This window comes from Bos grunniens, chromosome 15, assembly GCF_055505025.1.
Source record: "Bos grunniens cultivar Pamir isolate PY7600 chromosome 15, Bosgru_T2T1.0, whole genome shotgun sequence".
Lineage (NCBI taxonomy): Eukaryota > Metazoa > Chordata > Mammalia > Artiodactyla > Bovidae > Bos > Bos grunniens.
The window spans coordinates 56439228-56454622 of NC_141179.1; the positions used below are offsets into that span (position 1 = coordinate 56439228).

The window sequence follows — 15395 nt, forward strand, 5'->3', positions numbered from 1 at the left end:
TTTTTCCCCTGACTTTTTTATACAGTGAAGGAAAAATTGGAATCTAAACCAAGACAACCCACTATTGACCTAAGTCAAATGGCAGTGCCTATTCAGATGACCCAGGAAAAGAGACATTCTCCTGAAAGTCCATCAATTGCGGTGGTAGAGTCAGAACTAGTTGCTGAATACATCACCACTGGTAGGTGTCCTTTTAAAAAGTAGTATTAAGGTAGGAGTGCTACCTTTCTGGATTTCATGTGATGATTGGGGGAAAATGTATTTTTTATATTTCTCGATCTCTTCCAGTTTTCTCTCAGAACAGATTCACATTGTCTTTGGGATTTACCCTGCCTTTAATGATTAGAGGGAGAAAATTGATAGATTTTACAAAGTTTGCAAGTAATATAAAACTGTAGTTGGCCTTAAAGAATATCTGTGAACATCAGGCAGCACCAGTAGTGAGAGGATAGAATATCTTTTATGGGGGAATAAGTACTCATATACATTTGAATTTTTTAGTTTTGGGAAGGGGAGGTGGGTCAAGGGTGAAAGAAAGTATAAAATCCAACCCTCCTCCCCCTTTTTAATGTAAAGAAAAAAATGTGGAAAATTTTAAATCCTTGTAAATAGTTAAGAGTTGTGATGGAAAACACATTAGGTATTTATGTGGTCTGGCAGCAAAAACACTGATGATGTTTTTGGATGGCATATGTAGAGAAGTGGAGCAGGAAGGATAATAGGTTCGTTCATATTCTGGTGAGACCACACCTGGAATACTGCTTTCTGTTTTGGGCCCTCTATTACTTTGAGATTTGGAGGAATTCAGAGAGTAGTAACATGAATAATTAGGGCTTAGGAGAGATGACTTATGAGGCAGTATATAAAGAACACCTGTCTTCTGTTTTCTTAAGCATAAGAGAACAAAAAGTTGCAAATATTTGAAGGATGTAAATACCAAAGTGGAAAGGGAATTTTTTGGCATAATTTTGGGAGATATTGTTAAGACTAATGGATTAAAATTGCCAAAAGGGAAAATCCAATTAAAAATTATGTAAAGCTATCTACCATCTTTCTTTAGAGATACTTAGCAAAAAGCAGAGGGCAGTATGTTGGGAAAATCAATAATAACCTCTGGGGATAGACTAGATTATCAAACGGTAAATAGATAAAAAGACCTATGATATCTTCCCTTACTTATCCTTTTCAGAACGCACTGATGAGGGGACAGAGGTTGCTTTTCCCCTTCTAGGTAAGTGGTGTGCATCCATTTGTAGCAAAAGTAACTGAAGATAAAAGATGATTGTTTTGGGGGCAAACCACTTAATGGATGCGCTCTACTCTGATCTGGTAGAGGAAAGGTAAGCTCTACTCAGTAAAAGGGAGAGAGACTTTCCTTTTGCAGAGTAGTGGGATTCTTTCTCAGAAATGAGCAGTCTGACATTGGAAAAATAAGAGTTGTTTAAAGAAATAAGTGACTGTTTTATGGTGTTTACATGGCCCAGTTAAAGGTCACTTCAGCTGTTTTCCAAATATCTACTCTGTGACCTCCCTTCTATAATCTTCTCCCATCATATCTTCAGCCTCACTGAGTGTTTTTTTTTTTTTTTTTTTTACTTCAAAGCCAACTTCCTGACCCTCTTGTATTATTCTGCAGTGGATGTTATTTTTCTTTAACTTACCTACACTCTGGAGAATTACTATGAAGAGATTTTAGTATTTTGAATTTATAGTATCTTGAGGATTATTCTTAAATGGTTTCAGTTGATCATCTATGAAATCTACTTCATTTCTTAATAAATGTAATAATTATGAATATTAGTGTGGGCAGTAAAAATGTTCCATATAATCTAATAATTTCATCAGAAATTGTATATATTATTTTTCAAATGTCATTCATTTCTGATGATGCTTCTATCAGTAAAAAGCTTCATTGATTTGCTTGCTTAGTTTTAATATTATTAATATGATTTTTTTCTCTTAGTTGTACTATAAATGATTTCAGTATTTGTTATTTTAATACAAACTATGACTCCCTTTTTTCCAGTTTCGTTGAGCACATATGAAAGATTGTATTAACTCATATAATTTAAAATGTATATATAAAGCTTCTTGTGAAATGCAATAAGATACTATAGTGCATTGATAAAAGAGTACTAGTGGTGCTGCCTGTAACCTCATATCACATGTAGGCGTATATATAGCAACAATAGAAAAACTGCATGGTGGGACTTCCTTGGTGGTCCAGTGGCAGACACTCTGAGCTTGCAGTGTAGGAGGCCTGAGTTTAATTCCTAGTCAGGGAACTAGATCCCACATGCTGCAACTAAAAAGGTCCTGCATGCTGCAACGAGGATCAAGGATCCTGCATGCAGTATTGGGACCCAGTGCAGCCAAATAAATAAATATTAGAAAAATGTTCAAAAAAAAAAAAGAAAAATGGCATTTTTGAATATAGATAAAATGTGTTATAAAAATGAAGCTTATTTGTATTTCACTAGATAGTTTTAAAGTTCTATACTGACAGTGGCACTTTTACATTGATTTTGTAGTGATCATCTTTTCCTTGGGCATTTGACTATGACTTTTCTAAGTATGGAACCACTACTACTTGAAATTGTAGATCAAGGTATATGAGAATTAGAACCATGGATTACTGAGAGGTTTTGATATTCTCAAAATCCTTAGCTAATTTTACAGATTTATTTTTACCTGTTTCTGATTCAAAAAGTTGGTTTCCAGTAACTATAGACATTTTTAAAGCTCTGTAGAATAAGAAGTGTTGAGTATTTATACTGTTTAAAAAGTTGAAATTGAGGCTGATTAAAAGTGATAGTTTGGCATCAACATAGATGTGTAGTTTAAATGTATAGTTTACTCCATGGGACCTTCCAGCAAGAGACTAAGAGGTGGAATTATTTCCTGAACTGTACTCTTACTCATTTGTTTTGGATGAGCTGAATTTGAGAAGATGAAAGAACACTAACTTTTCTGTTATTTTGTTAACTTTATATTTTGGTACTTAACAATCTAAGGACCATTTTCAATTCATTACTTCATTTGGTCCTCTTCTAAGAAATAAAATTTTATTTTATTTATAAAATAAAAAACAAAAATAAACAAAATAAAACCTCTGAACTTTAGAGATTAATAACATAGAGTTTAAGTGACCTCTTCAAATTCACATAGCTGATTGGTGGCAGAGTGGGACAGAATCCAGTTGTGACTGTTGATCCAGTTCTCTTTCTGTAGTATCACCTTGACCTATCATATCACCTTTAGGATATGAGAGAGTGTCTTTTGTATATAAAGGAGTGAATGCTTCTGGTTTATGTATTACCATTGGAACTGGGATCAAGAGGTTAAAAACTTGTACTGTCTCATTATCCTTAAAAATATTAGTCTAGGATTTGATTGCAGAAATTGATTGTTGTTTTGTTACCTTAATGGGGTAAAGGTCACTGGAGAAAGAGTACAACTCACAGGAGGATATAGCTTTAAGGGATTTGTTCCTCCTTTGTGGTAATAGTTTTCACAGTGCTTCCACATACATTTCTCATCTCATCCTTATAATAGCTCTGTTATTCCCATTTTACAGATGAGGACACAGAGTCTCAGAGAAGATAAGTGACTTTCTCAGAGTTACACAGCTCATAAATGGGCAGACTCTGGTCTTCTGCCTCCTAGTACCACACTTTCTCTCTGTGATGCAATCTCACAGACAGTTATTTAAAATGACTACTGGTTACAGATGCTGTGGTGATTTCTGGAGAAATATCATCACCTCCTCTATTTTCAGTCAGCCACCGCTCCCAGCCCCAACAGCCCTCCCAGCCTCAGCGGACCCTCCTCCAGCATGTGGCTCAGTCACAGACTGCAACACAGACATCCGTGGTGGTGAAGTCCATCCCAGCTTCTTCCCCTGGAGCAATCACCCACATAATGCAGCAGGTTGTATCTCTGCTTTTTCCTTCTACCTTCTGTAGCCACTTCCTTCCTGAAATAAGATTCAGTTTCATCTCCTATTATAAGAGGGGAAATAACTGAGTTAAAGAGTGTTAGTGTAGTTCTTTTCATCTGTGAGGGGTGAGTAAAGGAAATGAACTGAGAGTCTTAACACCAGAAAGTAATTAAGAAATAGTATTCTTGGATCTTCTGTGAACTCTTAACATTTCAAAAGGGTAAAGCTATCTAGATGAATCTATGATATCAGAATTGCTCACTGTTTCTATGTATTTTCTTGTTATGGAAGGGTTTATCACTGAGGCAAGATTTTCAAATGAAGTAGAAGTTGGCTTCCTTAAGCTGTTTGATGCTGAGTTTTTCATTTGTTTTACTTTTTGCTTTCATAAAGAATCCTTATGGGAACATTAAAAATAACTAGGTAAATATTATTTGACTTCTTTTATTGAATGTGACCAATTGAGGAAGAGAGACTCAACAGGAAGGAAAATGAATTAATATAAAACAGAAAATGTGGTACCAAGGGTAATGGGGAAAAGGTAAAAAATACATCGATATATTGATTTTGTGCCAGATACTGTGCTTTGAGCTTTAAATGCTTTAACTTATTTAATTCTTGCTATGAGCCTGCAAGGTGATTGTATCATCCCTCTTACAAATGAGGAAACTCATGCCCATAGAAATTAAATAACCTATTCTGGATGGCAGAACCAGGATTTAAATCTAAAGAATCCTGCCTCTATTATAAAGTGATATCATAAATATCAGATTTAAGCATGACTTATCATTAGCAGCCACATAAATTACCATTACTCAACTGGTAGCAGTTGACCGTAATTACAGGCAAACTACTCAAAAGGCATGAAGAAATTGTTGAATTAAAAACCTGTGTATGTAAGGTCATTATGAGATAGGGGAGAGTTTCGATTGAATCTCAAAGTTTTAAAGTTTAAGTAGATGTGTAGCATTTGACAAAGCAGTGGGAAGGATGGGATTGGGGTGGATCTTCTGTCACTGAGGGAAACCAGATGGCCAGAGATTTTGCTGGGTGTCAGCTCTCAGCCTGGAGTCTGGCCCTCATCTGGTTGTCCTGACATTGACTTTTCTCAAGACACCCGGGGAGGTCGGACAGCTGGCTCTAACCATGTCACTCAAGATTGCTGCTGCCTCCCATCGCTGTTAGAACTGACATCAGGCCATCTCTGTTTCTCCTGACAGGAGTGCTCTTATTGCTGCCACAGTTTCCTTCCCTCCTGGGAGGGAGCCGGGTGTGTGAAAGCCATTGCCTGGTGGGCGTGGAACCTGGGCGAGGAGGGCTGGGGCAGAGGGCAGATCACTCAGACCTTGGTAGGCCTGGCCACCCGTCTCCACCCTTAGCAAAGAGGCCCTCTGTGGAGACTGGGATGGGCATGGCCCTCAGACAATGCCTGCCTCCTGGACTGTGCTGAATGGGTGCACAGCACAAGTGGGCGTCTCTGAACCTTGGATTTTCTCTAGATACCTCACTTCTGGGTTGCTGCGTTCTTCCTTTGGACAGATGAACAGCTCTGGAGCTGTGTCCTGAGCCAGGGACCCTTTTCTTTTCCCATCTTGTGCTGTGCTTACAGAGCATCCTTATTTTTCTTACCTTTTAAGTTCTGGGCCCTCTGAGAGTTTTCTTACTGCAGTGCATTTGCCAGTTTTTGCCTTACTTAATGTCTAAGAGTTGAAATTTTAAGAGTCTCAATCTAAGGCTGCCTTTAGATTTAGAGACCTTGAGAGTTTTTTGGTCTTCTTAGGTTCTCCCTTCTGAAAATTTTGAATGATTCTCATAATCAAGTCTTTTCCAATTTGAGGAAAATGTAGCAATATAGGTGTTTTTCTTATTTCATTCTTACTTTGTGCCTTTTTTACTTAGGCATTAAGCAGTCACACTGCTTTTACCAAACACAGCGAGGAACTTGGAACTGAGGAGGGCGAGGTTGAAGAGATGGACACTTTAGACCCTCAGACAGGTCTGTTTTATCGATCTGCCCTGACTCAGTCACAGTCAGCTAAGCCGCAGAAACTTAGCCAGCCACAGCTGGAACAGACTCAGCTGCAAGTGAAAACTCTGCAGTGCTTCCAGACTAAACAGAAGCAGACCATCCACCTGCAGGCAGACCAGCTCCAGCACAAACTCCCGCAAATGCCCCAGCTTTCCATCAGGCATCAAAAACTCACCCCTCTCCAGCAAGAACAAGCACAGCCCAAGCCAGATGTGCAGCACACACAGCATCCCATGGTGGCCAAAGACAGGCAGCTTCCTACCTTAATGGCACAGCCCCCACAGACTGTAGTACAGGTGCTTGCAGTGAAAACCACGCAGCAGCTCCCTAAACTGCAGCAGGCTCCGAACCAACCAAAAATCTACGTGCAACCCCAAACCCCCCAGAGCCAAATGCCGCTCCCAGCCTCTTCAGAGAAACAGCCGGCAAGCCAGGTAACGGAATATTGATAGCATGCAAAGTTAAACTTCTCTGTTCACGGAAAAAAATGAAAACATCACGACCCTATCGTGATTAGCGGTGCATTCTCCTGGCAAGAGGAAACTCAAAAGCCTCATTACGCTGGTATTACTTTACTCCATCAGAAGGTTGACATTAGGGAAGAAATGTACGCATTAATATAGGAAGAAAAAAAGCATAGCACTCAGAACTTGAATTTCCAGGCAGTTTTTAATGAAATAACTTCAGCATTGATCAATAATGCATAGATATACCTAAATTATTTTTATTTTTTAGGCATAAAGTATTTATCTCCATGCTTGTAAGCTCTTATTTCTGTGGCAATAATGCTAATAAGTAAACTACAGTCTTTTAAGGAGCTTCATTGACCGTCTTCCTTTGTAGTTTACACCACCACCATTTGGTTAATAAATTTATCTTCGAGATTTCAGAGGAATTATCTGTGAATATTGAAAAGAAAAATTATATTAGGGAAAATTAGTGGCTTTGGAGTGATGTATGTGTATATGTGTGTGTTATAAATACATATATATATATATATATAGAATATGTTTGTATAAACGTATTTTGAAGCAAAAGATTGAAAAAACCCTACTTTTATTTTAAAAAACTGAAGATTATATGAAATGATTTGAGATGGGTTTAAGGTATACTGTGTGGGGATGTAAATCCCAAGGAAAACAAGGCTGCTGTGACTTTTTTTCCTTTACTGCTATGAACCTTGGCTGGCTGAACAAAGGTTCTTTTGACCCCTCCTCTTTCACTAGTTTTCTTAAAGGTAACCAGATACTTTCCCATCAGCCCTCTTATTGAAACACCAAGCTTCAAAATATCTTCCTAGTATACAGCACAAATGTTTCTTTTGCCATTATTATCTGGGGTGTTTGATAGGTTTTCTCAAAGATATGTAGCTGTAACACACACAACCCCAATTTGTTTTCAGGTGGAGCAGCCAATTATAACCCAAGGATCCTCTGTTACAAAGATAACTTTTGAGGGGCGCCAGCCTCCCACAGTTACAAAGATAACTGGTGGCAGTTCTGTGCCTAAGTTGACATCACCAGTTACAAGCATATCTCCCATTCAGGCCTCTGAGAAGACAGCAGTGTCAGACATTTTGAAAATGTCTTTGATGGAAGCTCAGATTGATACAAATGTAGAGCATTTGGTAGTGGATCCCCCAAAGAAGGCTCTTGCCACTGGTGTGCTCACTGGTGAAGCAGGATCATTACCCTCCACCCATGTGGTGGTGGCAGGGATGGCGAATTCCACTCCCCAGCAACAGAAATGTAGAGAGTCCTGTTCAAGTCCATCTGCTGTTGGCCCTCCCCTAACGACAAGGAAAATCGATGCACCAGGAGTGCCTGCGACAGGCCAGTTCATGCGTATTCAGAATGTAGGCCAAAAGAAAGCTGAAGAGAGCCCAGCAGAAATTATCATCCAGGTAAGAATCAGAAGGAACACAAGAAATCTTGGGTGTCTTGAGGGTTGTGGGTTTGGTGTGTTTTGGGATGTCACAGGAAGAGTCAAGCCAAAATAGCAGAGAGATTATCAAATTTGGTTTATTACCTATTACAAATATACAAGTTTATAATTATTTTCTGAAACAGAGTCCTAGAAAATTGATAGATATTATCACAACAGTACACCTTAGAGACAGTCAAGGGCCCTGAGCCCCAGTGTCCACTTGATTCATAGATGCAAGCCACACTTGCCAGTGTTGACTCAGCAGTCAACCTACAAGATCAGCAACTTTCCAGGTCAAATTTTGGGCTTCTCAGTCTTTGCCCAGAGTAGAAGTAGTTTGTACTCTTGGGATATAACTGGATTGTACTCCTATTTCAAGTTAATTTTAGAGACCCCTGTAGAAACACAGTTCTTGATCTTGATCCAAATTTATGGTTTTCAGCACTATAAAACCTTAATTAACTGAAATGTCTAGAGAACCATGTTGTAAGAGAATGTTTCTTAGTAATTTAATTTTATAACTAACTTGGGATTAACCGTAAAGCTTTGCTTTTTATTTCAATCATTATATTATTGAAAAATCTTATTACGGTTACTCTCCTGTCTTGGTAAGTACAGGCTAGTGAACATGATGGATTATTCATTGACAGTAGATTTTCCTATGCCTCACATTCCCTTCATTCTAAAACTCATCTGTTATCATATATAATCCAGACTGAAGAGTTACTGGGTCCAGACTAGCTTTTAGAAGTTGTGTTTTATTTCCCTCTCTCCTTGCAAGGTTCCAGGTTTTTTTCTTGACATTTGTTATTTTTTGCTTGGAAGGTATCAGAGCAGCACATTTTAGTTAATTGAGAATTTGGATTTATTGAAATGTGGATAATCTAGTATTTACTATGGATGGTAGTATTTATTGTACTATATTGTGTGACTTAGACTATTCTGTAGTAAATTTTGCCTTTCCTGTGATCCCAAGCCATGAAAGAATGCAAATTGACCGATATTAACCCAGATGGGATTTATTTTAGTATAGGGGAAATGCTTAAGTGCAAATAGATCTGGCCATTGAATTATTCAAACATTTTGTTCCTGTCAAAACAGTGAACTAAATAATCGTTGACCAGATGGATTTGTTACATGTTTTTTCCCCCTGAAGAGGTAGCATTGCATGCTAAGTCGCTTCAGTCGTGTCTGACTCTTTGCGACCCTATGGACTGCACCAGTCTCCTCTGTCCATGGGATTCTCCAGGCAAGAATACTGGAGTGGGTTGCCATGCCCTTCTCCACTGAAGAGGTAGGGTTTGGTGGAAAAGGAGGTTTCGTGGCTTTGCTATTCACTGTGTGACTTTGGGCAAGACTACTTAACCTCCCTGTGCCTTAGTTTCCTCATCAGTAAAATGGGAATAAGGAATGCCTACTTTACGTGATTGGCATAAGGAGTATATAAAGTTGAGATGAAGCACTTAGCACAGTACCTGGCTTGTCATGATTGCCCAATATATGATAGCTATTCCTATTTTTACTAAAATTTACTGTGGCCCCTGGGAGTTTAAGTTCTTTAAGTTCATATACTTGCTAAATTGAAAATTATTTTGAATAGCTTATGTGGAAATTATTTTCTCTACTTCATGAACAGGGGTGAAAATGTAATTTGCTTCATGTATCAAAGATGATAGCTAATGAGTAGGTTCTCTGCAAGAATACTGAGCTAATTTTTAGCGTTTACTATATGCTAGGTTGATGTGTCACTGTGTCAGAGGGAAGAGCAGCATTAAGGACCAAGCTTTTGGAGTCAGAAATATCTAGATTTGAATCCCATAATCCTTACCTACTTTGTGGCTTTGGGCAACAGTTAACCTCTGTTCCTGTGATGAAGGGGAAACAATAACAGCTCAAAGAGTTGTTTTGAGGATTGAGTAAATATCTGGTTAAGTGTCCTATATAGAGTAATACTCAATAAGGATAGCTCCTGTTGTTATAATCATCACTAACAGATTGTTAGAACATTTATTTTCAGGTCTCAGTAGTTATGCTTAGCTTTGACCCAAAGTATTGATTTTTACTCATTCAGTAAAATACCACTGACTTGAGTGAAGGAAGTCTGCAGAAGTTCCTTGAAAAATGTTCTGTAAAAATTCAGCATGTTTAATGTTAAGTACCTTGTAGACAGATAATCCATATTTCTTTTATTCATTCATTCATTCCACATGGATTATTTGACCTCTGTGTTCCAGGCACTGTGCTAGGTGTAAGGATAGAGGAGTACACAAGATGAATGTATCTTCTATTTTGAAGGGGTCTATATGTATATGGAATTCATAGAATTTAGATCTGTAGGGATATTTAAAGCATATCTTTTCTAATGATCTTATTTTACACAAAATTAAACTAAAGCTTAAGAAGGGAAGTGACTTATTCAGAGGTCCACAGCAAGTCACAGCTAGAGCTGAACTAAAATTCTGACCCCACCAGAGACTTTTTCATAGCGATCAGCTGTATGGAACAAGGGCAGGAGGGTGAGGGAAGACAAAAAACTTTACCACTTTAGAATCAATGCCTGGGCATCTTACACTATTTTCTTGATAGTATTAAAACTAAATTTGCATCTCTCCTCAGTAGAAGGTTGTTTTGGTTAGGTATATTTTCAAAATGCTGATATTCAGCTTTGCTCCTGGGTTCTTTATGTCAAAGATACATTATTCGTTGGGAAAGTTAAGAATCTGTTGGCAATGCAGGAGACCTGAGTTCAGTCCCTGGGTTGGGAAGATCCTCTTGAGAAGGGAAAGGCTACCCACTCCAGTATTCTGGCACAGAGAATTCCATGGACTGTATAGTCTCTGGGGTCGCAGAGTCAGACACGACTGAGTGACTTTCAGTTTCAATGTGTGCCAGACCCTGTTCAAAAGTTCTGGGTATCTGGCAATGAAAAAGATAGTCAGGATCTGTGCTCTGGTTCATACTGTCTTGGATCTTACATTCTAAGGATGAGAAGAAAACAAAGAGATGATAAATCAATAAAGAAAATGTACAGAACATAATAGGGGTTAGGGGTGGAATCGACCCAGTACTCTGGTTTCCTTTCATAGAAGGAAGGCTTCTCAAAGCCTTTTACTTGAAGCATTTGAGCTAAGATGCAGATGATAAGAATGGAACCAGCCATGTAAAAATTTAGAGGAAGGATATTCCAGGAAGAGGGGAAGAACTAGTGCGCACACCCTGTGGTACAAGTGAATTTGGAATAAGGCTGGAGACAAGAACAATAGGAAACAATTGTAGAATTTTAAGTAGGGGTATGATATGAACTGATATACCTTTTAAGAAGGTATATAATAAAGTTGAGAAAAAAAAGAATCTGGCAAGGGAATATGTGGTTATCTTTTGGTACTTTCATTGTTTAAAAGACTGTCTTCTCTAGCCTCATTTTCAGTAAAGATTGTTACTATGTGACCCAAACAAATAAGTTCACCTTTGAACTACCAAAGGGCTTAAAAATATTGTGGTATCAGTGGATTAATCATTCATCTTGCAGAAGCAAAATCTGATGCATTTACATTTAAAATTTGCTTAATGACCAAATAAAAATATCCTGAGTCTGTCTCTTGAATTAGGCATGGACTTCAGCCTCCTTTGTTAGAAGAGGCACCATCAAGGAGTGGAGAGATCACTTTGCGTTGTGGAGGGCTTGGATTTGAATCCTGGCATCCTAGCATTAACCCTGACCAACTGTGTGACCTTGATTAAGTCACTTACTATCTTAGTTTCCTCATTTGTAAAATGGGAATAATATTAAGCATCTAGCATAGTGCCTGGCATCTAGTAGTTGTCCAGTTAATGTCAGTGTCCTTATTTCCTTCCTTGTTATTGTTGAGGACATCCTTCTGTTACCTTTTTTTTTTTTTTTAACCATGAAGCTTCTCTCCTCTGTCTTCTCTTCCAGGCCATTCCCCAGTATGCTATTCCTTGCCACTCCAGCTCCAACGTGGTCGTAGAGCCAAGCGGGCTCCTTGAACTGAACAATTTCACCAGTCAGCAGTTGGATGATGATGAGACGGCCATGGAGCAGGACATAGACAGTAGCACAGAGGATGGAACTGAACCCAGCCCCTCTCAGAGTTCTGCTGAGCGATCCTAGTGTTTTGGACACAGGAGTGCACTTTAAAACCTACTTGGTTACCAAGTGTCCAGGGAAGCCCTTGTATTTTGATGTCTAAAGAGAGCACTTTGCCCATGCTTAGACTGTGGACCCTGAAACAGCAGTGTTTCAACAAGAATTGCTGCAGGAGTAGCATTTTAAAACAAGATAAAACTCACAGGGGAATGTACTTTTTTTTAGAAAAAGAAAAAAGATGCACATCTACAGTGACATAAGACCTGATATTCTTTCTCTGTTGGACCACGGCTAATGGAAAAGTTTGTCTTGCGGTGGAAAGAGACTTTTCCTGTGAATGTTCTTCAACTGGTTTCTACTGAGCAAACACCATCAAAAAAGGAGAATGTGAATAGTTTGTATTTTGAAACAGTGTGTCAGGAACAGTTTTTTTTCTTTTTTTTTAAATCTTGTATGTTTTTGCAAATCCTTGCAAGTGCTGAATTGGTTAACATTTTACATCTCCGCAGTTCGTATTTTATAAAATAACTAGTTATTTGATACTGGCATTAAAGAATCCTTGTTAGATGGTGGAAATCAGGTCCCTAACCAGTGGGAAGTGCTTTTTTGGGTGATTTGTACATTCTCACCAGTTGTATGCTAATTTATTGTGTTGTTGTTCCTTTGTGCTCTGGGCAGCACACTTGCTTTCTATTTATTTAAATGTAAACATTTCAAAGCAGGCCGTATTCCTTCTGACAAATTTCCTGTAAGCCAGGATTGTCTACCCTTTCCACCTCCCACCCCCTCCCCCTTTCTCCTTTAAGAAAACTTATGAGAAAATGTTTCATTGTGAAACAGAGGAATAGAAATATTTTCTAGTCCAAAGGAAATGTTCAGTTATGTTCAGGAAAACAAATTATTCATATGATGCTATCTTAACACTGAAATTGCACATTCATGTTGGACTGAGACTTTGAAAATAACTTTTACATACCTTTGTTTAACCCCCTTTGAAATGTATAAAAAGTTCATTTACAGTTCTAAATGTAATGTTTTTAAGCATTCTACCTTTTTAGGACATGATTTGTTTAAGCAATATGTTTGGGTCTTGTGATCACTGTCTGTCACAAGTAGAGTGAAGGGTAAGAGGGTGGGAACGGGTAAGAGTTTTGACAAGTTGTGGCAAAGGAAACTATACTTTTCATTTTTTAAAAAAATGTAAATAGAAAAGTTTTTAACGGTTTTATATAGATTTCACTATAAATAAGCATTTTAAGACTGACAAATGTTGAACTGTATATACATATATCAGCATAACTGCCCAATTTTTTGGTGCTGAAGTACTGTAAAGTAGAATTCATCAATGGTCTCCTAATTTTTACATCTATATCTGGAAAAAAAAAAAAAAACTGTGATCCTATAGTTAATAAATTCCCACTAGAGTGACACTGAAGATTTAAACACAGGCATTCACAGATGCACTGATTTCTTGTAGTTGTCATTATTTCTGCTACATGATAATGACTTATACCCATAGATGGAGCTGTTGGGTATTATTTTATTGTACAAATTCCTGTTTAAAAGACTTTGTGACTGTTTCTAGTTAAGTAATTTTTTTAACCTTTTGGGTCATAGACTTTGAAAATCTGATGACACTTTGAACTCTCACCAAAAAGTGAAAACTCTCACATGCCAATATACATGTTAGGTTTTGCAATTTTTAGGGGTTCATGGGCCTCTAAGCCTATCTATGTGTTCCAGGTTAAGCCCTCTGTTAACGGTCAGTCCATTACTTACAGATGTAAGTTTTTATAAAATAAAATATCTTTTAAATATTCATGGATCAGGTAACAGCAAACTTGAATAAAGTCATTATGTTCTACTTCTGCATATTCCGGTACCACAGCATACCTGTGTCCCTTTGAGAATTTAGCCTTAATATGTTTCAGCAACTAAAATGGCGGATGAAATTTCCATAGTCTACATTTAAAAAAATTAGTATATATTTTAACAAATTATCAAATGAGGGATTTATTTTTTTTTTCTTTTAAAAACTGTTAATCTCAAGGACAGCATGAATTTCAGTTTATTTGATAAATATTAGTTAAGCATCTTCCGTGTGCCAGATGCTAGGCTAAGCACCAGGTATGTACCATGGTGAATAAACAGAAGATCCTTCCCTTGTGGAGTTGACAAGCAGGGTTACTGGCTGATGAAATGGATGTGAAGGCTAAAGGAAAGAAGGAACAAGAGTGGCTCTTAGGTTTCTTAATTTAGTGGGTGGATGGTAATGCCATTCATGGATCTCTAGGCATCCTTTAACTGAAGATCTTAGCATTAGCTCTTTTACCATTTCATATGTTTAAGTTCATAAATGTAAGTTTACGTCATCCGTGTGAAAGATATTCCAAGATTACAGTGCAAATGCTATGAAATGAATAAAACCCTAACAACTGTTATAAGCAGTGATAAGAAAAATCTGTTTGGTTTAAAGGAAACTTTGATAAATGCTTCGTACTAGCAGTTGCAATTTATGGTGAAATTACAGAACTTTAAAAAAATGAGCAGTTTTACTGAGATAACTTCACATCATACCATTCACCCATTTAAAGTATCACAGTCAGTGGTTTTTTAGTATATTTAGAGTTGGGCAGTCATCACTACGGTCAATTTTAGAGCATTTGTATAACCCCCCAAAGAAACCCTGTATGCCTGAAACCACCACCACCCTGGCCCTAGGTATCCTCTGATCATTTCTGTCCCTATGGATTTATCTGTTCTGGACATTTCATATAAATGGAATCATGTAATATGTGGTCTTTTATGACTGTCCTCTTTCACTTAATGTAGTGTTTTCAAGGTTCATTCATGTTGCAGCGTGTATCAGTGCTCCATTCCTTTGTGTGGCTCAGTAATAGTCCACTGTGTGGATATACCACATTTTGTCCATCCATCAGTTGATGGGCAGTTTGTGTTTCTACTTTGAGGCTCTTACGAATGATGCTATTATGAACATTTGTGTACAAGTTTTACGTAAGTTTTCAGTTCTCTTGGGTAAATATCTAGGAGTGCAATGTCTGGGTCATGTGGTAAGTATTTTTAACAGTTTGAAGAACTGCCAAACTCTTTTTCTACAGTAACTGCACATTTTATATTCTTGCCAGCAGTGTTGGAGATCTCCAGTTTCTCTGTGTCTTGGCCAACATTGGCTGTAATTTTAATTGTAGTTATGCTAACATATGAAGGGTCCTGATACATATTTCCTTGATGGCTAATGATGGGCATTTTTTCATGTGTTTATTGGCCATTCATCCATCTGTGGAGAAATGTTCTTTGCCTATTTCTTAATTAAATCATTTTCTTTTTTATTATTTTAATTGAGAACTTTTGAAGTGCAGAAATATTACTGC

At 37.7% G+C, this 15395-nt stretch overlaps 1 protein-coding gene across 50 annotated transcripts in view; it reads left to right on the plus strand.

The window, feature by feature from the left end:
* EMSY (EMSY transcriptional repressor, BRCA2 interacting) overlaps positions 1 to 13875 on the plus strand; it is an 80796-nt gene extending 66921 nt beyond the window's left edge. For 15 of the 50 annotated variants that reach the window (XM_086338491.1, XM_086338505.1, XM_086338520.1 and 12 more), the window contains 5 exons: positions 26 to 181; positions 3779 to 3930; positions 5840 to 6403; positions 7372 to 7872; positions 11833 to 13875. In XM_086338491.1, coding sequence (XP_086194617.1) covers positions 26 to 181; positions 3779 to 3930; positions 5840 to 6403; positions 7372 to 7872; positions 11833 to 12027 — 1568 coding nt within the window. In that variant the 3' untranslated portion in view covers positions 12028 to 13875. Of the gene's footprint in view, positions 1 to 25; positions 182 to 1189; positions 1232 to 3577; positions 3931 to 5839; positions 6404 to 7371; positions 7873 to 11832 lie in introns of all 50 variants that reach the window. The other 35 variants (XM_086338489.1, XM_086338500.1, XM_086338502.1 and 32 more) reach the window with 9 other exon arrangements.
* Positions 13876 to 15395: the final 1520 nt, after the last annotated feature.